Source organism: Choloepus didactylus, chromosome 6, assembly GCF_015220235.1.
Source record: "Choloepus didactylus isolate mChoDid1 chromosome 6, mChoDid1.pri, whole genome shotgun sequence".
NCBI classification, from domain to species: Eukaryota; Metazoa; Chordata; class Mammalia; order Pilosa; family Megalonychidae; genus Choloepus; species Choloepus didactylus.
In genome coordinates, this window is record NC_051312.1 from 93,686,427 (window position 1) to 93,711,255 (window position 24,829).

Sequence of the window (24,829 nt, forward strand, 5' to 3'; positions counted from 1 at the left end):
CTGTAAGACAGGGTCTCAGTGGGGGCAAATGAATGGATGGGTTGTACAGTATAGGAGATTCCATCCAGGCTCAAGTATACAAGTTTAAGCATAGGGCTTCTGATTTTTGATCAAGATTTGAGGCAGGAGTCTCCTGGAGACCAGCTGGGTATGTGGGGTTCTGGTTACCTGTGTATGTGAAGGAGGAAGGCCTTTTCTGCCATAAATGCCAACCAGAGCTGCCTTTCCCAGAGACACATTGAATTTCAGATGCACAGGATGATCTATGAACACCTGAGCTCTCCAGAAAGTGCCAGGAGGAATCTTCTGGGAAGCCCGTCTCCCCACGTCGATTTCTCCGGAATCTATAAAACTGTCCTCTGGAAAGAAGCTACTGGGCTTTCCTACCAAGACACAGGAAAGGGAAGACAAAAATGTCACAGTTAGCCACAGAAGAAACAAGGAATCAAAGTATCTGAACAACCAGGCCTGTCCTCAGCCTTGCACGCCTCTCAATGACACTCTGCTGCCAGCTTCCTCTCCCCAAATGAGGAATAAGGATGTCTAGAACTTTTTTTTCTAGTGATGCTCAAATTGTTTTGCTAAAAATATGCATTCTTCCAAAGCAGTACGGGCTCTCCCCAAGGGCCATCTGTTTACTGCATAACTCCACAGCTTGTTAAGATATATTTTCATCCTAAAAATAATCATTTGCGGTCACATGAGAGTAACTCTGGTGTGTGTGTGCGAGTGTGTATCTGTATAAAAGAGTATAGGCTAAAATAGAAAGGAAAGAGGGATAAGGTGTTTTTATTAAACACACAAAATGATTCCCCCAGCAGTGGGAAGTGTGGCTTGAGTGGAGTAAGTAAGGTATTTCGAAAGTTCACTAGTTTGTAAAACTGGGGGGCCAAATTCTCAGACTCAGATACATGGATGGGGGTTTGTGTTTGGTGCAGGGGTGAGAGTTTGGGGGGATGAGGAAGAGAGTATTTCTGAATGAAGGAAACATTTCTTAAAAATGCTTCTTTGTCTTTGGATGGAGGTGAATATCATTTTTGTGGTAAGGGGGTAAAGTTTAGGGAATTTCTCAAGTTTAGGCACAAAGTCTATGACACACTTGTAAATTCAACACAGACCCTCAACCCTGAGCCCAGCACCCAGGCAGGGAGGTTAGGAAGAAGGTCTCTTGTCACTCTGTCACTGACGAGTAGCATACAGCTTTCTGGGGACACCACAAGTGCTAGGAAGGAAGGCTGCTTATCAAACTTCCTCTTATTTAGTAATTAAACCACTCACATGTGAAAAGTATAAACCTTAACTTCCTTCCAGCCATTAGCCTTCAGAGGAGTGGGGTGGAGCAGGAGGAGACCATCAGGATATTAAGACCACCCTTAGGCCACTGAAAAACCAAAATCAAGTCAACAACTATATCTCATTTGTCATTAGAAAGGTACCCCCTGGGTATCCTGGTTTCAGTTTTTTTTATGTTGTTAGAGATGTCTGAAGAGCACTTTAGAGAACAAGAATTCATTTGTAAAGCAAACATGTTTGCGGGAACTTTTTATAAAAAGCATTTGGGGAACAAGAAATTAAAATGTCTTTTTTCCTAGCTTTGTAAGATTCCTTACAAAGCACATTTGATGCTGAAATGAAGCTTGGCAGGGCATTGTTCTAGTCATAAAATATTTTACTGTTTTAAATAATAAAATTCAATTTAAATGTTAAACTTCTCCATATGTTATCATTCCCTTATAAACTAGGCAGAAACATCAGGGTTTTAACTTCAAACCATTAAATGTTATTTTAATTAAAAATATGCCAACAAAAAAGTTAAAATGCATGCTATCAATGAAAGTACCAGTGGTAATTCTGTCATTAGCATGGGAAAGAGTTTGCATTTAATTCCTTTATGGAAGGGATATGCTGCAGATTTTACCTTGAAAGCACAGACACACACACAGACCACCACACTGTGGTTCAGAAAGTTCAAAGATAGCAGCCAAATTCACAAAGTATTAAGATGGGAAAGAATTACTTTCAAATTTTCTTTATCTGATTTTTGGGTTCGTAATACCACAACCTTTTTATAGTCCAGGGAGAAAACAGTATACTCTTCAGCTTTTAATTTGGCTAAGGAGGCAGAACTATGAGGGAGTATGAAACAAAAATGGAACAAGCTCTAAACTTTTTACTCCTAGAAACTGCATAGAAAAAGGCCCAAGACTGCTAATTTCAAGGTCTCATTTCCTTTGTGAGTAGGTGGGAGTCAGCACTGCTGGGATTTCAGAATTGGTCTGCATTCAAATAACTCCTATGTCTGAGAATAAATAATGGAAAACTTTGCCCACATGTTAGCATGCTGCTGGAGACCCCTGCACAGTTTCTTTTCCCCTCTAGTGAACTTATTAGGAGACAGCTACTGTATCAGCCAAGTTCTGTAACCTTCTAGGTCTGAGGCCAAACCCAGAGCCTCTCTCCAAGGTCTGCAGCTCCTAGAGGAATAAATAAGTTGGCTTCTCCCCAGAGGAGGTGGCAAAAGGGGAATTTTCTTGTCCAGTATTCTAGTACTTCACCCAGAAGGGCCAAAGTGAAAGGAGAAATTGTCTTTGGTGTGTATAGAACAATGAAATAAAAATAATAAATTCTTGTCTTGGGCCTGCCCGTCCCGCCCCCCACCCCCCAACTCCCAGGACCTTGACTGTCTACAGCTGAGACTGTGAGGGTCACTCGAGCTTTTGCTCAATAGTGGCCTTTGTGCTAGAAGGCATCCTGTCCTCAGGAAGGGGCCAAGGCCCAGCCTAAAGGCAATTTCTGAGAGGGAAAAGGGAATCCCCATTTGGCAGTTTACCTTTTATTATTCTTCCTCTCCCTCCCACATTGGACATCCATAGGGATGAAATGGGAACTGCTGAGGGGAAAGTCTACGTTCTGCCAGTTACCGCAGATTTCCTGATGGGAAAGAGGCAGGACTGAGGGTAGTTAGACTGAAACTCCCTTCCTTTTAGAGGCACTTACTACCTTTCTTTTTCCAGATCCTGCAATTTAAGATTCTTTGTCTTTAATTCTGAGTACCAAGCTAAGAGTACTAGGATAAAAAACAGCCCAACACATAGCAGAACCCATGAATCATGGAATCATGACGGAGAGCAGAGGCCACTGGAGAAGAAAAGACCTGCATGTAACATTCTTCCTACCTATACCTACATTTTGGACAAGGTATAATAATAATGATAACAATAATAAAAATATTTGCAGCAGTCATAGTATTTAAAGTAGAGATAGTAGTATTACTAGTACCATTAGCTACCATTTATTGAGCTCCAACTACATGCCAAGTACTTTCACATATATCAGTTCAGATAATTCTCATTACAATATGAAAATTTGTATATACTGAGGCTCAGAATTCTTAAGAAACCATTTAACGATGACACCATTTGCGGTCCTTTATTTATTAGGATATGGCTACTTAGAGAATTAAACTGTTGAATGATTAATTAAAACTGTACGAAGATATTCTCAGTAGTGGTGGGGTGCTGACTCTTTAAAAGATCAAGAACCCAATTTAATTCACAGCTCAAGGAGGCTAAATATCAAGGCTAGATCAGGTAGATGCAGGGCCTCTTTAAGAACTTATTGACATCCTGGAGGACAAGAAGATGAAAATTTTAATGAATTAGGGAACGCCACAAACAGGCCACAGTCCAGGTCTGGAGACATTCAAGAGAAGGATACTAAACAATCACTGGGTGCCCTCAGAAGCATAACAGCAAGTACCAAGAGCTGAACTCAGGATTAGGGACCCCCGACTGCAGGATTAGGTTTCACAAGGCAGATTCTACTGCAACAGTACTTTTCTTTCTAAAGATATACAGAGTCAGGCTTCGTATAGCAGTGCTGTGCAAATAAGTATTCACGTCTATAAAAGAATTTTCTCAAGAAATTGTTACAGTGATTACATAGCTCGGTCAAATAAGAGAGATTTGGAAGAAGTGAAATTCCATGTGCTTCCCAATCACAGTCTTTGCTAAACTGAGACCTATCTTTATCAGTTCTAAATTCCTAATCAACTAACACCCCACCCCCACCTTTTTTGTTTTTTTCAATGCAATAACTTACACAAAGAATCCTTTAGTTTCCTTAGCAACCATTTGAAATTTATTTGGTTATCAAAATAAGCTGCTCCATTTTGGGGAGCCTAGCTGAGCCTGCATGCAGCAATTTGCATGGTTCAAACTGAAGGGCAATTTTTATTTCATTGCAGAAAGAAGAAAATGCTATCCTTAGTCCACCAATTCAACCATCAGAAATGCTTGTTTATTCAATGATTTTTTTCCCTTCCCCATTAATGCATAACACAAGTTCTTGTGGTTTTACTTATAAAAGCTGCTGTATTTGGTTTCTGTCCCATAACAACCCAGAAATGGTTACAGCTATTTTGAAAATATAGTATATGAATTGTCATTTGATGCTTTTCTCAAAGGCATGAAAGACATTTAAAATACTGGGTTTAACAAACATTTCATTTGTATAATTTAAATATATATATATATCCTTTAAAATATTAAAAAATATATCAAACTTCTGCAGGATATATGGGGGGAAAGGGTTAATTAGCCTGGATTTCCAGGATTTTAAAAACTGATTTAGAATGTTTTGGGATTTGAGTGGACAGCAACGAGGGAATACTTGTTGAGTGCCTCTTCACCACAAGGCTTTGAAAAGACAAGTGTTATCATTCGTGTTCTGTTATTGAGGAAAATAAGGCCAAAGGGGATGGAAAAACTGGATGAGATAATATAACCAATAAAGGGGAGGACCGGATTTGAACCCTGGACTGTCCAGCTCCAAGGTCCACTTACTTTCTCTACAAAACACCATACTGCTTCTCCCATCAGTGTGGCAGCAGGGACTCTAATTTTAATTCTAGAATCAGCTCTCCTCTCTGATACCCTCAGAAGGAACAGGAAATAAGTGTTAACATCAGGGTTAAAGACTTTTCCCCTTGAGATATATCTAGGAACTAGATTTTTAACATCAAAATTAAAAACATGAACTGAGTTGACATTGGTTTGACCAGGGCAAAAGAAACTAAGAACCATGTGGTCTCACATAAACTGTAGGAAGTTTTGTCCTCTTTTTTCCCAGACTGATATATTTTTTTGTCACAGTAATTGCTTTTGATGGTGACCACTTTCCAGCACTGTACTGCATTTAAGGGGTTTGTAAACAGGATTTCCATTTGCATTAGTAATGACAGATAATCCCTTTAAGCAAAAATACTCCAATTAAAGTAAACCAATAAGTTGGTACAATTTTATTCTGTCTCTTATCTACACCTCCTGCTCCTTCGGAAAAACAAAACAAAACCTAACAACCCACAGCCTCTAATTTTATTAGAGTGGCAGATTTCAGATGAATCCAACTCCTGTTTAAAGAATGTTTGATAGAGATCATGGAGGAGAGAAAATATATTTTGCTAAATGGTACCCTTTACCAATTCCTTGAGGGTTAACAAAATCTTATATCCACATTCTGATCTAAAATCAGTCTTCAGGTCATGGCATTCACTTACAGCTGCTGACACTACAATCTGGCATGGGCATCGCAAGCCAACAGGCAGGACCATGGACAGGGCCAACTTGAAAAAAATTTGAGTCGTCACTTGGTTAGTCATATAATGATTTTATTACTAATCACATATGTAGAACTTGAGAATTAGAATGAACCTTAGAGATAATCTAGCTCAATAACCACATTTTGAAGAGGAGGAAAATAAAGTCCAGAAAGTCCTTTCAAGGGATTTGCTCAAAGTCATATCATGGGCCAGTGGCAGCAGCTGGACTTGAACACAACTGTTCTTAACTCCTAGTACAGAGCTCTTTACATGGCCCCATCCATGCTCTATCATCCCTCCATGTCCTATTAAGTGGCAAAGAAATTATAAATGATTCAATGTCTTAAGTCTTAAAATCTTTGTAGAATACAGGATTGGCTTTGTCCCTCAAAATAGTGGGCCAGGGTTCAGGTTTGCCTTCCCCAGCCTTAACTTCCCATGAAGATGCTCACAGGCGAAGAGTTGACGTTGGTCTTCAAGATCATCATTTCAGAGGTCATGACCAATCACATGGATGCATGGAAGGCAAATCCTTGGAGGGAAGAGGGAGACTCTGAAGCCATGACCCCAGAGATAACTGAGATAAGAGGAAAAAAGATGTAAGCAGTGAAGGTTGGAGGCAACTACAGCCACATTGCTGACTGAGGTGACACTGGTAAGATAAAGCAGGTCACAGCAGTATGCAGGAGAAGGGATGACCACACCACTCAGAATGAGAACCAGACTGGTCTGTGGGTTCAGACATCTTTCCTGGTACCAATTTTCATGAGTCTTCTACACTCTTGGCTAACAGTGAAAAAATCTGTGTTCATGGCATATCAGGAAGACCTCTAAGAAATTCAGGCCATGGGACTATGGATGTCCCATTCAAGAAGGCCAAAGCCCAAATGCCCACCCCTTCCATCACTGACTGAGAAATATCTGTCTCATTGTAAAACTGGATTTCATATCCACGTCTCCTGCAGGGTCTTGTAACCATGATGTGAGGTAGGTAGGGCAGCTTATAAGAGAAAGCAAGAGCCCTGGAGTCACACAGACCTGGGGTTCATGTCCCAACTCTACCATTTACTGCCTGTGTGACCCCATACAACTCACTTAATTAACGTGACCCTTAGTTCTGGGCTCTAAAATTGGGATAAATACTTACTTACCTCACAGGACCACTGCAAGGATTAAATGTGAAATGCTCTTGAAAGAAAGCTTTGAAACAAAAATGCTATAAAAACAGCATTGATTATTATTACTATTACAGATGAGGAAACTGTGGCTCAGGAAAATTAAGTGACTTTCTGAAGGTCACATGATTGGTAAAACCTAGAATGCTTGAACTGGTGTTTCCATTAAACCACAAGGGTCCTAGGGTCTTTCATTTACAACATACTGTCTATCCACCTCACCAACCACCACTCCCTGAGATGCCCAATCATCCCACGAGGTTTCCCCAAAAGGACTTGACTTGATCCCTCACAATCAAAGATGGCAACCCCTGCAGTGTGAAAGCCCATATAATGCTTCCACTGAAGCATGAGATGGGATGCCGTCAAGCACCATGAGGCCTGCCCAAACCCCTCTATGAGCTCACATGACAAGCAACTGTGGTGAAGACACAAGTGGACTGGCAGAGGGATGGAAGAAGCGCCAGAGCATGGAGCTAGCTATGAGTCAGGCACATGATGGGCATAATGGAGGTCTGTTCGGTTCAAAGGCAGACACAGAGGACTCACAACATGGACAACACAGCAACCCTACCTTCTGTGGCTCCTTTGCCTTTCCTGTCAGGGATCTCTAACCCAGTGCCCCCTGAGGGATACAGGGAGACGTCCGTTGGCACAGGCCAACTGCTGGCTGTGTCCTCCGTGATCTCATACATCTGCCCTTCCATCGGCTGCAGGTGCCAGTTTAGGCCAAACAGGTGCATGGCTGTGGTGAGCAATGAGAAAAGTCATCTTTTTCTGCTGGAGTTGGAAATGGAACTCCCAAGCCATAAGGGAAAGGTGGGTTGGGTGGGGAACACGGGCATTCAAGCAGGTCAATTCAACAAATACCCCCCTGAGGAGAACATTTTCCATGCCAGGCCCTGCACAGGGCACTGATAATGAAGGCAAGGACCCTGCCCTTGAGGAGCTCACAGTCTGCGGAGCTGAGAGTGAGGTGGGGATGAGGGAGCTTTAAGAGGCCTTGGCCATTTGTTTCAAAAGACAAATATTCTAGGCAAACAAATTATAATTCATATCACAAAGGGTTAAATAACTCCTATAACTAATAAGCAAAGCCCAAAAACTAGGCAGAAAAACAGGCAGAGGATATGAACAATTTACAGAATAAGAAATACAAATGGCTTTACTCATATGAAAAGACTTGACATCACTCATAGTAAGAGAAATATAACTTAGAATTCTGAAATACCAATTTTCACATATGGCTTAGCAGAGATAAAAAAGGCTGAAAATACACTGTATTGGCAGGGAATAGGAAACAAGCAGTCTCATATATTGCTGGTGTGAACATTAACTGGTACAAGCCCTGTGAAGAGCAATTTGACAAAAGCTATCAAATTTAAAATGTACATACCCTTTACCCTGGGACTTAGAGGTTCCACTTCTAGAAATTTCTCTCTAGATACACTCACACATGTACTCAATGATGCCCATCCAAGTTTATTCACTACAGCATTGCTTTTAATAGCAAAATGTTAGAAACCAGTCTACCAACAGGGACTAAATAAATCAGTTCCATCATAAAATAAAGTTCTATGCAACCAGAAAAAGAGAAGAATCTCTTTACGTTCTTTTCTGGAAGGAAAATTGTAAGATGCAGACCAGTGTATCTGATATACTACCATTGGGTTAAAAAAAAAAGTCTGCATATGTATAGAATATTTCTGGAAGGATATGAAAAACGCTTGTTACAGTGGGTGTGTCCTATGAAGTGAAAAGATGGCTAAGGGACAGGGGCAGGAGAGAGACTTGCTTTTTACCCTATACTTTTTGTATATGTTGATTTTGAACCATGTGCATATATTTCCAAGATAGCAACTGCTAAATTAGTCTTGTATAAAAATCTAGAAGAGACCCCAAGACGCCAAAAAGTAGACATTTTCCCTTGAAATAAACAATGCTTGAGAAGGTTAGGAAGCTTATTTCCAAAACTGTTCTGATTATTTACAAAATGTCTGCTTAAATTCCACCTTAGGATTCAAGATTCAGGCTGTGTCAATCACTTGGGTCTAGATGCACCTCTTCTGGGATGCCAACCCCGAATTTTCTCAATTTCCATATACAGAGTTAAGCACTTGAGACCCTTGGTTCCCATGGCATCCTGTATGTAGCAATCACTCCTTTGCTAAATTGATTAATATTTTCTGAAAGCCCACCCTATGGCAGTCTCTTGAGAATCAAAATTAATTCAGACAAGGTCCCTGCTTTCATGAATGCCCAGTCAGGTGGGAGACAGACAAGTAACCAAGAAGGCACAAAGAAGGGATGACTGATCCACTAGGAGGGTCAAAGGAGCACAGGAAAGGATCTATAGAGAACTGGAAGCCCACAGTAATTATATTTACTGAAGACCTACTCTGTGCCAAACCATGTGCTGGATAATTTGTATATATTATGTCTAATCCTCACAGCAACGCTCTCCCCCAGACCCAATTTACAGATATGCACATTAAGACCCAGAAGGTTAATTAATAAGTATGATAATTATAAAACTATCATTTATTGAGTTACCAAGTGCCATGTATTGTTCATTTAACTCCCACAATCATCTTTAAAAGTATCTTTCAGATGAAGAAACTGGAGCACAAAGACACTAATTGACTTGTGCAAGCTTAAATGGTTATCAAGTGGCAGAGTCTAGAGTAGAATCCAAATCTGACCAAACCCTGAAATGACACAGTCAGTCTTTCTGGCCTCAAGTCTAGGCTCAACCCACTACGCCATGCTGTCTCTTGCTTGCTTTATCTAGCAAGGTGGGCATTATAAATACATCCTCCTTATACCTCAAAGAGCCTCCAAAACTTGTAAATCTCCAACATGAGATACTGCCAGGTAGAAAGGAAGCCAGGGTGACTGGCCCAAGTGTGTGAAAGAGGTCACAGAAGGTGGTTACGAGAGACTGTCCTACTGCTTTCAAGATGCAAAAACTGAGGAGATTGGAGCACAGCATCTCCTGACTTCTAGTTTAAAGATAAGTCATGGAAGGAACCCATGCACATTTGATTTAACCAGGAGGCCATACTCTGGTAACAGAAATGGATCCTGACTCTTGCTTTCTTTTGGTTACTGTTGTACAAAGGAAAGTGTGCTGGATCAGAGACAAGAAAACTGTTTTTGAATCCTAACTCTGCCTTGTACTAGCCGTGAGGACACAGGCAAATTACACAACTTCTCTGAACTTCTGTATTCTCATCTGAGAAAAGGGGATTAAAGTATTTCAAAGACTGTATCAAATGAGATAAGGCAAAGTGTTTTACAAATTGTACATGTGTGATTACTCTATTGTTTAACCACTATATTTGTACTCTTGATAATAAAGACAATCGCAATAATACCTGAAATTTATTGGGCACTTTTTTAGGTTCCAAGCACTACATGAAGTGCTTTACAGGGCTCTCCACCACCTCTGTGTAATTGATGTTAATAACAAAACAGTTAACTTGCCTGGAAGGAATGAATTAATACTCTATTTCCAAGGCTGAATTGGCTCACATTTCTGCTACCCTTCTTACTGTTTTAATCTATATACAGTATTGGCAACTCCAAAGGTAACAGAGAAATTCTTTGAACTATGGCCAACTTAGATATATTCAGTTAAATGAGCAGTGCTTCTTTCCCCATTAGAATCAATTATCTAATCTAAGTGTGCAAAAGTGCTGTCCTGTAAAAAGGTCATGAGAATTAACTAATCTCAGAATGAAAAGAACTCTCACAGCTTTGTGAAGAGAAACATTTTTATTGTCAAAGCTTTCTCTTATCTTTAACAAGATGCAAAAGCAACTCCTTGCTTAAAAAATATGCTGAGGTGGAAAAAGCAAGGGAAAGAAATGTTGAGGGTGAACACGACCACTAGATCTGGAGTCCCAGGGGAAGTGATGGCTGGTGAGAGAAGAAGGTCACCAAAGGATTAGAGGTAGATGTTGGCATCCCTTCCTCTCTTCTTTGTCCTTTACCTGTGGCGATCACAAATAGAAACCCTCACGGGTGACCCAGGGAATATCCTGAAAACCAACTGGAAACAAAGTCTTGTAACCAACTCAAACTTCGACTGACTCTCTCAGGAGGCTCATTCATTCAGAAATAATTTGGGAGGCTGTTGGGAAGTGAGGGAAGTGAGCACTGGGTCTACAAGATTGGGCTAAGAAATGGTAACTGGAAAGGACAGTTTAGATACAGGAGTGAGGACAATGTGGAGATTTAGAGAAGATGTGAAATTCAACCAGTAATGCTGTATTAAAGCCAAAATAAAAGGGATCCTTAATCTGTGATTCAAGGTTTTATATTTAAGTCATGCTAGTGACTCTCAATTGTTTTACCATATAGTTTGGCCGGTGGTTAATTTCATAGTTCTGGGTTATGAGAGAAGAGAAGTGAGAAAGTAGATACAAATAGCCTCCTCTCCTGTTTCCAAAGGATGCAACACATGATCTGCCAGAGACGGTCAAAAAATATGTAAGTTCAAGCAACCATTCTTTATGCTTCATAATAATCAAAATAAGAATAACAGCAACACAAACATTGGTATCCTTTGAGTGCATACTGCATACCAAGTGCTTTTTATATATTTTCCAATTCATAGGTTGAAAACATGTTATTGGAGAATGTATACAATGGGATTGTAATAGAATTTGAGTTATAGTGATACAGTTCTAACTGGAAAAACCAATACTGAGAGAGGTAAACTAAGTTACCCAAGACCACAGAGCTGGTATAAGTTTGAGGCAAGTTTCAATCTCAGGATCCTGTGTTCCCAAGTCAACACTTTTATTTTAAATGTTTTATTTTAAATAGAGGATAAAAGATAGACAACCTAAAGCCACAAGCAATTAAAGGCTGAAATAAATGTTTGGCAGGCCCTACAGCAATAATAAACATTCCCTGGCCCACAGTAACCCACATTTAAAGCCACTTATAGCAGTAAACACATGTTATCCAAAGGATTTGGAAGTAACAACCATTTCTAAAAGAAGGTGACTGATGCATGGATCCAAATAAAGCTAAGAAATATACATAGTCCTCTCTAGCCTGCTCTATAAGGATGGACCAGACCACTGAACAACATAAATTATAATCATGGTATTAGCTCTGTTTACTGAAGAATGAACAGTAACTACCCATTACCTATGTACATCACAGGATTATCTAAAACTACACCCTGGGATGTGTATCTATAACTATTTGTGCAAAATCCTTCTCCAGTATACCGAAAGTGACCTAGATAAGAAACTTGATGCTAGTTTTCCCGTTAGATTAGTCTGTAATTCAATGAAAAGGTGAAAAGATGCTAAAGAGTTCAGAAAGAGGCTATGGAAAGGTAGTGGGTTCACAGGATCAGCCACATTGAAATGTTAATGACTTCTAAAAGCCAAGAGTGAGGGTGGGGAAGTTCTGATTCCCTTAGCTATGGTCAATCTGATCCCAGGGTTGACATTTTTCCTTAGCCTTTTCCCGCCCAGCAAGACATGAGAGATCGCTCAGAAAGTGCAAGCTCCATCTTGACATTTTTAAGAAAAATGCTCAATAGATGTTCAGACATTGATGGCTCCCCCTCAGCACCCGGCCAGCAGGAGGCAATTAACAAAGTCATTATGCAGGAGTATCCAATATAAGGACGGAACGGTTTCCCTTGTCACGATACAAGCTTCCCTTAAGCTTCCCTTCCAAAAATCGAATGCATGAACCCACTTGCAATTGTAAATTAGCAGCTCCAGAAAGTGACTGGAGATGGTTATAAACACAGGAAATTGTTGATTCAAGTGGCATTTTTGGTTTAAAAGGCAGCAGGAACCAACTCTGCCACACAGCTACCCACTTTTCTGCTTTATATTAGTGCTTAATAGTTGGTTTGTTTTTTTAAGCATCATTTCTATAAAATCTATGTCACTGGACTTCTTTGACTTATGGCTCTCGAAATGGGAAAAAGAACAAAATAAAATAACAAAAAAGTTTCATCCCCAGGTTCTATTCCTAATTTTGCTATAAATCTTCAACATTCAAAAAGTTCCAAACCAGGAAGCTTTTACACATAGAGATGAACACTGCAACTTAATAACAAAAATCCTGGAAGCAACATAGATGTTTAAAAAAAGGCTACATTATGGTACAGGTACTGAATGGAATACCAGGTAATCATTATAAGATATTACCATGACAACCAGCAATAAGAAAAAATGTTTAAGATACTAAAGCTAATGCGCAAGACACAAAACTGCATGTTTCTCCTGACTGCATTTCTGTAAGAGCAGGTATGCATAAGAAAAAGAAGTCTGGAAAGAAATACATAAAAATGCCATCAGGCTTTGAATTATATGGTAGCATTATAGGTAAAATTTCTTCTCGAGTTTCTGAACCTACTTTAATGCTGTTATACATTAAAAGGGAAGTTCTACAACTTAGTCTCAGGAGCAATAGTTGGAAGAGAAGGATAATACAGCAGGGGAGGGGAGATCCTAACCTTGAAAGAAGTATTATTATTATTATGACCTTTTTACAGGTGAAGACACTGGAGGCTCAGAGAAACTCTAACACCTGTCCAAAGCACACAGAGAGGAAGTCAGCCAGATGTGAACCCTGCCCTGAGTGGTTCCCAAGTCCAGGCTTTCTTCCTGGTACATCACACTGTTGATGAGTTACAATGCCTGAAATCAAATTAAAATAAAAAAAAAACACAACTTTTTAAGGCGCAGCCTCTGCTGACAGCACAGTCATGTTTTTCTTTTGAGGTAGTTTGTTAAGAGACTCTCTTCGCTGAGACAAAGCATGGGCCCACCCCTCCCCCCACATCCTGCCGCACTTAGGTATTGAGGCAGTGATGTGCAGCGGTTATAAGCACAGTCAAAATCATCTAAATGCAAGTAAGCGGCTTGTGCAATGGCAGTGTCAGTCCTCACTTTCCTGGCTATTCAAAGAACTCAGAGCTCAGCCATTTACTAGTTTTGTGAGTTTGCACAAATCACTTAACCTCTCCACATCTTAGTTTCTTCATCTGTAAAATGAAGATAATATTATCTATCTCAAAGGATTAAATGAGATAATGGCTGTAATTTGCTTAGAACTGAGCCTGGCACATAGTAAGAGCTCAATAAATGGCAGCTGTCATCACCACTGTCATTTTGCTAAGCTGATTTTCCTCATTCCTCTAGCCATTGAAAGATTTGCTTAAGCCAGATCAGCTATATCATCTTTTTCATCCTTTTATACATTCACAGTTCCCCATCCATGCCAACTGCAAATTTCTTTAAGCTGAGGGTTCTCTCCTGCTCCCATTAGCTGACTTTGGGCACAGGAACTAGAGATATTTGCCCAACAGATAATAAACAGCTTTTAAAAGCAGAATCGCTATAAATCAGCCTGACAGGATTCCACTGGTGAATACGTGGGGCTAATTTTAAATCAGAGAAATATATTGCTTTTCCTCCTGTCTCTGGATCAACTTGACTGCAACAATCAGGGTTACTGTCTCTCACTCCCAAATTAAGTGTTTTCTGGAGAATGGACTCTGGCACAGTTAATCATTTTTCTGCAACATGCAACATTGTGGGGAAGAGAGGCCTTTCAGCAAGGATTCACTGGTAGCTGCTCAAAATTCCTATAAATCAAGGTAGAGACTGGCATGAGTCAGAGGATCAAGCACAATGAGCCACAGAAGTAGAAAACATGCATATCCGCAGTCAATATGTAGGGAAAATACCAATTTAACTGGAGGATGCTGAAAACTGGTGACAAGGCAAGTTGTAGGAGAACTGGGGCTAGAATCTAATTTGTACAGAGTAGAGCAAACTGCTATGACTGCAGTAATAGAGTACGAAAGCTGTCTTTTCTGGGCACCTTTCACCCAGCAGGCTCTACTAAGATCTTTTCTGTATTGAACTAAGTTAGGGGTTGCCCACTTCCCACCAACTCTTGGACTGAACTCAGTCTAGTCATCTAACCTCTCTCCACTGGTTCCAGAAACAAGAAAATGAGGCAGTGAAGCGTGGTGATTGCAAGGACAGCTGGACAGTTTTTGCAGCCAGACATACCTGTCTTTCTTTCTTGGTTCTGATGTTCAGTTATGTGACTCTGTTCATCTTATTTAACTTTTTGAGCCTCAGTTTCCTCATATATAAAATGGTGACAATCCCTCCCCCTGAAAGTTGTTGTGAAGATTAGAGGAAATAATGTATTATATGAGCTTAGTACAGTGCTTGATATTTACCAGATGGTGACTTTCACTGCTGATATCATCATCATCATTATAATTTTTATTGGATATCAAAGTTTTCACTGAGAGATTTGAGGACTTGGGGGAGTCGAGAAACCTGAGTTTTTTGCTCTGGTGCTGGAGAGATGTTGCTACTACTGAACGTATAGGGAAACGTTAACCTGCTCACTGCACGGAAGAGGAGCCTGAGGTTTGGAAAGTGCATCTGTAGCAGAGTTGGCCTGAGCCTAGTCTCCAGACTCCTTAATGACCCTGCCATTAAGTCATAGCAGAAAATCCTATAAGAGCAGGAAAGCCAACCTCAGAGCTTGCTCCTCCGTCAGTCACTACACTCAGAGATTAGAGGAGTCCTCCTCTTGGGGTGAGATTAAGGGAAATGAACCCTCAAGATAGGCTATATATCAGGCAATCCTGAGGATTTTTCCCTTCATTTCTAACCCCCTGGTCCAGAGAGGAGTGAAGAAATAAGAAGGGGAAGGAAGGAGACAGACATAATGAGAACTATTATTAAAACAATAACAAGCTCCTACTTACTAAAACTATCCTGTGCATGCCATAGTGATAGAGGATTTACATGCATTGTACCATTTAAACTCACAACTTTTTAAGGTGGATACTATTAGTAGCTCCATTTTATAGATTAGGCACCTTAAAACAGAGCTACCAAGTAGATATTATTAATCTAATTTTGTATCTCTAGAAAACCAAAGCCCCAAGATTGTCTATAATTTTACGATTCATTTCGACAGTACCCACATCTGAAATCAGGTCCAGCTGTCTCCAAATCCCAAGCTCTTCTCACACTATTGTCAAAGAAGCACAGAACAGTGCAGTTTCTGATCAAATCACTGCCAACAAAGGAAACAATCAAGGAAGTAACTCCACATACAAGAAGTAGTTAAACCTAGTAAAAGGTCCACTGTCTGCCCTTCATATGCAAGGTCTGAAAAATGATCCAGGGATCAAAGAAAACCAAGATTAACGCCAGCCCACTCTAACTGCTCTGCTAGGGTGGGCAGCCAGCACTGCCCTTCCAGCCTACGAGTGCCAGGCCTGGTAGAATGCCTGTCATTTCCCCTGAGGAGGGGAAAAGCTGGCATCAAACTCTGCAAAGATTCCTTTCTTTGGCGCACCTATTTCCAAGTGCATTCCTCTTCACAATGTTATCTAAAGTATTTCCGTGTAAAGGTGCACCAACTTGTGAAAGGGCCAGGCCCTCATGTAAAACCTATCATTCTTTCCTTCACTTGTACCAACAACCTAGCGGAGCAGAAGAAAAAGAAGGGTTTTGTTAGTGCTTGGGAATTTATGATAAGAGGAGAAGATGCCTGTTTCTGGGCTCCATTTTCACAGCTGCTAAAAAATGAATTGTTACATGGTTCTATAGAGCAGTCCTTCCATTTCCGGATTTCCTTTGGCACAGCAACCATGTAACTGATTTTTTTTTTCCATGATCAAAGTCAATTAGGAGATCCCACTATACCTCTAAATGGAGTTTTAATTTGTGTATATATTATTAGGATGGGCCTTTCCCTCTGGAACATTCATTTCAGTGAGAGGAATGAGGGCAGACAGCTTAACGTAGAGCTTGCCACCCAGATTTGTAACTTGGGATAATATTTCTTTATAATAAGAAGCATTTTAAAAGCTCACAGAACAGAGTACTCGATGTCCCTCCTATGCTTCCCACAGTTTCCCAGTCTCCTTGCTCCATGGGGTTTTCCAGCTCTTTTGAATCATACCACATTTTCTTGTCTCCCTGCTCTTATCTGTGCACTGAGCAGGCACTTGGTAAATGCTGAGTTCCTTTTTTCCTTCTTTAATATACCCTCACCCCTGGTTTGGCTCAGCCCTTCAATTAGGAAGTTTAGAGCAGTACAGAGTTCTGGGAACCATGATGATGATAGTAATCATGATAATGAAAATAATGAGGATGATGACAATGGTGATAACAAACAGCCACTGTTATTCACTGATATTCACTCATGCTAATTGCTTTATAACCAAAGTATTAGTTAATGCTCGCAGAGTCCTTTGAGCTAGATACCATTATTATCCTCTTTTGCAAGAGGAGGGAACTGAGGCTCAAAAGTTTCAACAACTTGTCCAGGTACACATATAACAAGAAGTAGAGTCTAAATTCAGATCTGACTTGAATCCAGATTTACCTGTACCTGTTCCTAACCACTATACACACTGCCTTTCTGATTAGGTACAACACTGGAAATGACAAAAACTGAAAGAAAAAAAAAAAAAGAAAGCGAATATTGTTACATGCACCTGCCTTACTGCACAAATTTTATTGGCAATATTTCCCTAAGAATAAAAACTTGAGTTAATATCTCTTCATAACATAAAAGATTTTAAAAGAGAAGTATAAATCTTGTTGAACACAATATTCTACATGACTTCTCCCTGCTCAGAAGCCTCAGGTTTTCTGGAGTCCTCCTGTCCCTTGAACATACCCGCTAGACCCAGCCTCTAGATTTTGCTGATGCAATGCCCTCTGTCTGGAATGGCCACCACTTTCTCTCTCTTTTTTTAAAAATTACTCCATCTTTAGGACCTATTTCAAATGTCACTTCTTCTGTGAGGATTTCCACCATGCCCCCAGCCCAAAGTGTCCTCTGCCACTCTTAGCCCTGGGTCTTCATCCTTAATCCTACCCCTCTCCCATGTATACTGTCCTGATGGTTTGCATACATGTGCTTCCTGTCCCTTGCTGGCTCTATGGTCCACTTTTGTTTCTTCAAAGCACCCATTGGGAGGAATCCGTAGAAAGGCTCCCAGCTCTAGCCCTTACCAGCTGGACATCATTAGATAAGTCACTTAGCCACTCCGACCCTCAGTGTTTTCATCCACAGAAAGGAAAATAATATAAAACCATCTCCTATGTTCTTGTAAGGATTAAATTTAACAAAAGCTCTTCATAAATTATAAAGTATATTGAAAATATAAGACATTATTAGTACATTGCTTAATAATTAATGAACAAAAGAAAAATATAAAGTTTAATACATAGATTGATACAAAGATTTACATATGAAACTACCAAAATAGCCTCAGACTTACAGAATTAGGGGTACTATTTAATGGACTTAATTCACCACAGAAAAGTCAGGAGACATAAACAACAAGTTGCAAAAGGATAGCTTCTGGATCTCAGGTAAAGAAAAATCCTACTTATTCTAAAATTTTTATTTGAAGCTTTGCTAACCCCCTACTCCATTCCCTCTCCAATACCCTTTCTGCATGCTTGGTTGGATGGAATCATGTATGTGCTCACATATACAGAGATATACACAGGAGCCTAAGGAGTGTGTTTCACTCACTGCATATCCTATAGATGGCCTGAATGGTAAAATCTGGGATGACATGATGAAATGGAGACCACAGCACAATTAATGAGACTGTGGACAAAATCTAACTCCAGGCTCAAGGGCATGATAAATCTAGCTGCTTGGCATACATCAGCAGGAAGGACTTTCTCCCAAATGAAATGTTACGATGGTGACAATCTACTCGTGCTGGATGAAGACTGGAGTCTGGGAAATGGCAACATTAGATAACATGAGCAATGTGTTTCCAAGTGTCCCAACATTATCTGGGTCTCCTTTTCTATTCAATCTTGAAGCACTCTGAGTCTCTCTTTAGCAAGAGCTCCCTGCAACCTTTCAGCCATTTGGATGTAGAGGATATGGGAAACAGTAGAGCACAATTGAAGACGGCAGGTCCCAAGTCAAGAGGCCTGGGGACAAATCCTGGCTCCTTCACTCACTGGGGATATGGCTTTGGACAAATACCTTAACCTCCCTGGGCCTCAATTTCTTACATTCAACTTGGAAATAAAAACAGAATGGTGCCTAGCACACAGTTGGCACTTGACAAATATTTATTGGATGAGTAAGATTGTTGAGAGAATTAAATGAGAAAAGACATGTAGCACTCAGAGCAGTGCCTGCCTGACACACCATAAGCTTGCAAGCTGGTAATAAATGTGAGTTGCCATCTCTGTCACATCAGGTTAGGTTTTGGGAGGGCAGCTGTGAACAGGGGCAGAGGAAGGCTCCAAGCAGGATGGCAAAGCACCTCCCCCCCACGTGTGCTCTGAGCCTCAGGTACGGGGTGTAGTGGTAGAGGAAACATTAGAAGTGGGCTTTTAGAGGCAGCATGGTTTCTACAAAGAACACAGGATTTAGAATCAGAAAATCCGGTTTCTAGGCCCAGCTCTACTACCTACCAGAGATTCGAGTTGAACAAGTTATTTAACTGCAGAGTGCCTCAGTCTCCACATCTGGCCCTTGCAGGACAAGGACATGCAGTAAACAATTTTATGTAGTGTCTAGACTGCTGGAGAGGATCAAGTGAGACAATGGATTGGAAAGGCCTCACACCAGCTCAAGGTGTTTAATATTTATTTGCCCAGTGAGTTTCTCTTCTAAGGGGGAAGGATGGTAATGGCCGCCTTTCCATACCCTCTTGCAGTGAAGGCAGAAATTTATAGTCATTGTGGTTTTCTGTAGTTCTACATCCAATAGTTTTCAGAAAAATAGAGACTGAGGCAGATAGCTAAAAGGCAAATTAGACATTTTAATGCAGAGTCTTCTGACAAAAAATAGCCAAAATTTCTGTCTAGCATCCTGTGCCTTTGTTTGTGCTGTTCCAACTTCCAGAAAGCCATTCCTATCTTCTCTTTCAATATCTTACTTGACTTCCAAGGCTCAACGCCATGGGGAAATTTTATCTGATCTTCCTGTCTCCTTAGGATTCCTACAGGGATAAGGTTCAAACTACAGTAACATACTTTTATCATCTGCCTTGTACTGCAGTCAGCTCTTTACCACATCTGGCTCTTTAAGAAACTATGGACGACTGAGAGCTTATCCATCTCTGTCTGTCTCTCACAGCCTGGGACACAATCTGGCAGACAGGCTCAGCGATGCTCCTTACGATTTTAAAGATGTGTTCGGGGAAGCTCCCTCTCCTTAATCCCAGATTATCTGAAAACCTTGCATCTGGGGATAGCCCTTGGCTGCTGACTCTGAGAAGGTTTACAATAACAAGTGAGTCTACACTCTCCAGGTGATCAAGCTGACTGTAAGGGGGAGAAGTGCCTTGACTTATCACCTACTAGGAGCCACCCACTTGATTGGGTACTTTGCAGATGTTCTGTCACTTAATGTTCAAAACACTTAGAGATTACTTGACATTTTACCAATGAGGAAACCAAGACTCAGGGAGATTAAAGAACCTGTCAGAGCCAGGGCTGGAATCCAGGTCTTACTGTACTCAGTGCCTGTGCTTTTGCTACTAGATGGGATTGCTTTTCTTTAGAAGGATGATGCTGCTTAGTTGCTGTGGTTTTGTTGTTTCACTAATAGGAGGAAGCAATGAGTGGAAGAAAATAATTGTTTTTTTCTCTGCCTCTCTTCTTTTTCTCTCATTCCTTCCATCTCCGTCCCCCTCCCTCCTCCTTCTCCAGGTAATGAAGAGCAGGGAGCTGCTGAACTCTGCAGTTCCAACTATAGCTCTGACTGTACCAAATTCCCTTCCACAAGTACAAGGTACTTTTAAAGTGAAAGAAAAGCCATTAGGGAGACCATTCCCTCTCTCTCTGCACTTAAGTGCAATTAAATTATGTTATTTCACAGTAATTAGTCCAGAATAAAAACAAGGTCTTGGGGAGAAATCCTTTCAAAGGATGCTAAAAATGTGTAGAATCAGTTCCTTTTCCACATTCCTGGGTCAAGTTGTGGAATGAGCATCCAGGAGACACAGCTGGTACTACTTCTTGACCCACTCTGACTGTACTGCCTCTTCGGTACAGTCTCGAAACTGCCATAAGGCGAGAGCCTCAAAGCCCTTGGAGAGTGTTTTCTCTGCAACCACTGCTGTTTTTGAAAATAAAAATATTAATTAATATAGTAATTCTTTCTCTAGACAACATTTCCAAGCTCAGGAACTGCTTGGCCCTCAAACTGAACACATCTGGTTTGGGGGAAGGGGAAGACAAACTCAATTTCTTTCAATTAGGTGCCTGATAATCATTTCATCCCTTCAACAGCCTGTTATCTACATTCACAGATGAGGAAACTGAGGCTCAGAGAGAGCAAGGTTCTTGTTTAAAGAAACACGGTAATAAGAAACAGATGAGGGTCCAAAGCCAGGCCCGTACCTCATGCTGGCTACATTTCAGCAACTGCTTCTCAGTATTCTCCATTCTGCTTTCCCGTCCCCTTAGTTTCCAGTAATCATTTTTCATTCTCACATTATCTCATTGCCTTTAGACTTGCAGATCTTTGTTCCCTACTCTTACCTTTCTCTTTCCCTCCACTCCATGGCCTTACATCATGTTACACATCCTGACACCCTCCCTTGCTTTTTTCTCCTTCAACAAACTTTTACTGAACACATGCTACATTATGCCCGACCCCGGTACAAGAAGCTGTGGCTAAAGCACTGAGCAAAACAGAAATTGTTTCTGCCCTCATGGAGCTTACCATCTAATGGTGGAGACAAATATTAAACAATCAATTACACAATTAGTTACAATTGTAGTGAGCACTATGAAGGAGATATGAGAACATATAAGTGGGATCCTGGCATAGTCTGGGGGGGGGGTCAGAGGAGCCTCCCCAAGGAAGTGACATTTGAACTAAGCTCCTCAAAATGACTGGGGGAAGGGGGGTGAAGGGTGGCAGGTGGTTCCCACCAAGAATGAAGATCCTTTAGGACCACTTGGAATCACCTCTCCCCCTGCCTTCTGATTAAATGGAAAGACCCCAAATTAGACACAAAGCCCCATGCTGGCTGAACTGTAGGGAAACTGATAGCTGGCTTGGGCCTCTGGAATTCAGTCCTAACCTTCTGAGGAGCCCCTGGCAGTGAGTAACAAGGGCTTTAAACTGTTCACATCTTGTGGCTTAGGAATACTACTCTGGAGAATATGCCCTCTCCAAATTAATCCAAAAGAAGAAGACAGAGCAAGATTCATGAAGATGTTCAAGACAGGGCTATTTATCACAGCAAACCATTGGAAATGGCAGAAATACGATGATATAGTAATGGCACAAATAAAGTAGAGCTATTAAAATTGACAAGAATGAGAACTGTGTCAATACTAGCAAATGTTTACATGAAAAAATGGTCTATCAAAAAGATAGTAGATTCATGCTGATACTTTTGTATCAGCTATCCTTCCAAGAGAGGTCAGGTAAACACAAAGATACCCTAGAATGTTTCATTTGCATGTCCTAATGCCTTGAATATCTTAAAATTTTCCAAACAACACTTTAATAACTTAGAGTTTGAAGGCTGTCTTAGGGTAACACCCGATTTTGAATTCAGTAAATAAATCACTTCTTTACTACACCATTCAAAAGAAGTACCTGGAACTATAAAGCCAGATGACAGATGAGTGGATGCCAGAGGCTGGGAGTAAGGGGAGGGGAATGGCTATAAAGGGGAATAAGGGACATTTTTTTTGAGGGGATGCTCTGTGTTTTGATTGTGGTGGTGGTCACACAACTATGTGTTTGTCAGAATTCATAGATTGCTATGCCTAAAAAGCTTTACTTTTACTGTATGTAAATTATATTTCAACAAATCTGATCAAAAAAACAAGTAGTCAGGGCCTGGTGGCTGAGTGGCTGTAAAGGTAAGAGAGACATGACTGAGAAGTGATGTGGGTCTCAGTCCTGGTCTTGGGTCCCCGGGGAAAGGAATTATGCAAAGGAGAGACTGAGCTCATCCATATGTCCCTCCAGGTGCACTCTGTCCTTCACCCTGCTCTGTGCCCTGGGAGGCTGAGCTGGATGGCCTGGGTCAATGGGCTCCCTTGGGCTCTGGCTTCTGGTTGGCTTCCACCAATGAGAAGAGATAGGAGGGGGGGGAAGAAAGTGAGGCTGAGATATTTGTCCCCTGGCCTCCACATTACCATCCCTCTACGGAAGACCAGAGTTCCTGTCAAGTAGCCCTCTCTCATGGCTACCTTCTTCAGGTTCTGGCCACTACACCCTCCCCTTGCCCCTTCATGCCGAGGGGTGAACAGTGCCCTGGCATCATGAGCCTGGGGTAGTGCTATTCCTTGGCACCCTGCCCTCATTTTTGTAATTAGTCCCTTTATTAAGTCAACCACAAATTAACAACAAACAAAACACTCAGTGCCTGAATAATTCCACTGCCAAGAAGACTGCTACCAAATCGTTCCATCATTGGGCAGCACTGAAAGTTGCAAATTTTTATTTCAGACTGAGCTGAAACACGTTGACTGACTTAATTGCAGTCAGCTTTTTGTTTGTTTGTTTTTATTTCTATCTATAGAAATAAACAAGATGATTTCATCTACCAAGGGTACTCTAGGCAGAAGAACAGTATGGGCAAAAGTAGGGTGACAGAAACTATAGCTCAAGGAGCTTAAGTCCCTGGCCAGGTGGCACAGCTATTAAGTAGTAGAATGATGATATAAACAGGACCCACTGGTCTGTAGAGTCTGGGCCTTTCACCCCCAGCTCCTCTCATTCCAGACACGGGCTTCCCCCATGAAAGCTGCACTCTGCACAGGACAGCTCTCTTGTTAGAAAAGCCTTCTTCCACAGAGCCAAAATTAGCCTCCCCATCGCTTTCACCCCTCTGGCCTGGTCTGCTGTCTCCCCATGCCAGCATGTCAGACAATTACAGACAGCCAGGATGGGGGAGCGGGGGGATGGAAGATATTTGTCTGGGGTCTTTTATAAAGAGAACAATCTATATATATCTTGCTATTAGCAGTTACCAAAGAGTGGAATGAAGGAATCAGTCTTGAAGAGAAAGGCTTTAATACAGGATCCTGTACACTTTTTCCTCCTTCTAAGAGACTGAGTTCAATCATTTCCTTTTCCTGTTCCTTGGGCTACAAAGCTAAATCTATGGCTTCTGTCCAAAAGGCCTGATGTGAAGTCAAAGAGAAAGGAGAGAAAATAAGCCTTATTGCTCCCTAATAACAACCATGCCCAAAGTGCATCAGGCCCGTGCTTATAAAGCAAATGGCATCTGAGATCCTGCTAGTGCATGAGTTGAACCAGATGGGGTTAACTGAGGGCAAGGAGGACAGGAGGGACGATCACTCTGGCCTCTATTTCTAATCTTCTCCCTTCTTGTCTCGTGTCTGTTTCACCTGTACCTGAGCACCAGGACATAAAATGCACATTTCTGCCACCCTGCTTTTGCCCATACTGTTCTTCTGCCTAGAGTACCCTTGGCAGATGTAATCATCTTGCAGTCTTTTATTCAGCCAAGTCTTACTGAGCACTGTTATCTTGTACCAGTCCTTGACTGAGGGACTGAATATGGAGCACATAACGAGAATAAGGAGATGGGGGAGGAAGCATCAGCACTCATAAGGAAACGGAAGCCTAAGCTCCCTTTTAACTGGATTGCTGCAATGCTGGAGTCAAGTTTGGGAAGTGAAACGTTAGAGATCTTTAGAAAGTCTGCACAATTATATGCAAATCACACTTAATGTCCAAGTCCACCTCAAACAACATGCCCAGATAACCTCAAGAACCGGATGACCCAGGCTCTTCCAGATCAAGAACCGCAATAATATTTCAATGAGCACAGCTCTCTAACAGGTGCCTTTTGAAGAGAAGCAATTAAGCTTGGCAACATTCTCACTTGTAAATTAAACTATCACCACTTCAAGCAATGGTTCTGATGTTTTTTTTTGCAATCTACAATTGGTTTCCAGTGAAAGTAAAATTGCAACCTAATAAAAAAAATTCCTTATTGCTATTGAGCATTTGGAATGTTCCACTGTGGCTACCCAGAGGC

The 24,829-nt window shown here is 41.1% G+C and overlaps 1 protein-coding gene across 1 annotated transcript in view; it reads right to left on the bottom strand.

Annotated features, from left to right (window-relative positions):
- The window catches only part of TENM4 (teneurin transmembrane protein 4), a 771,745-nt gene that overhangs the window by 200,010 nt on the left and 546,906 nt on the right, over positions 1 to 24,829 (bottom strand). The window contains exons 10-11 of the mRNA XM_037840847.1: positions 7,349 to 7,519; positions 169 to 383 (exon numbers count right to left, since the gene is read on the bottom strand). Coding sequence (XP_037696775.1) covers positions 169 to 383; positions 7,349 to 7,519 — 386 coding nt within the window. The remainder of the gene's footprint in view (positions 1 to 168; positions 384 to 7,348; positions 7,520 to 24,829) is intronic.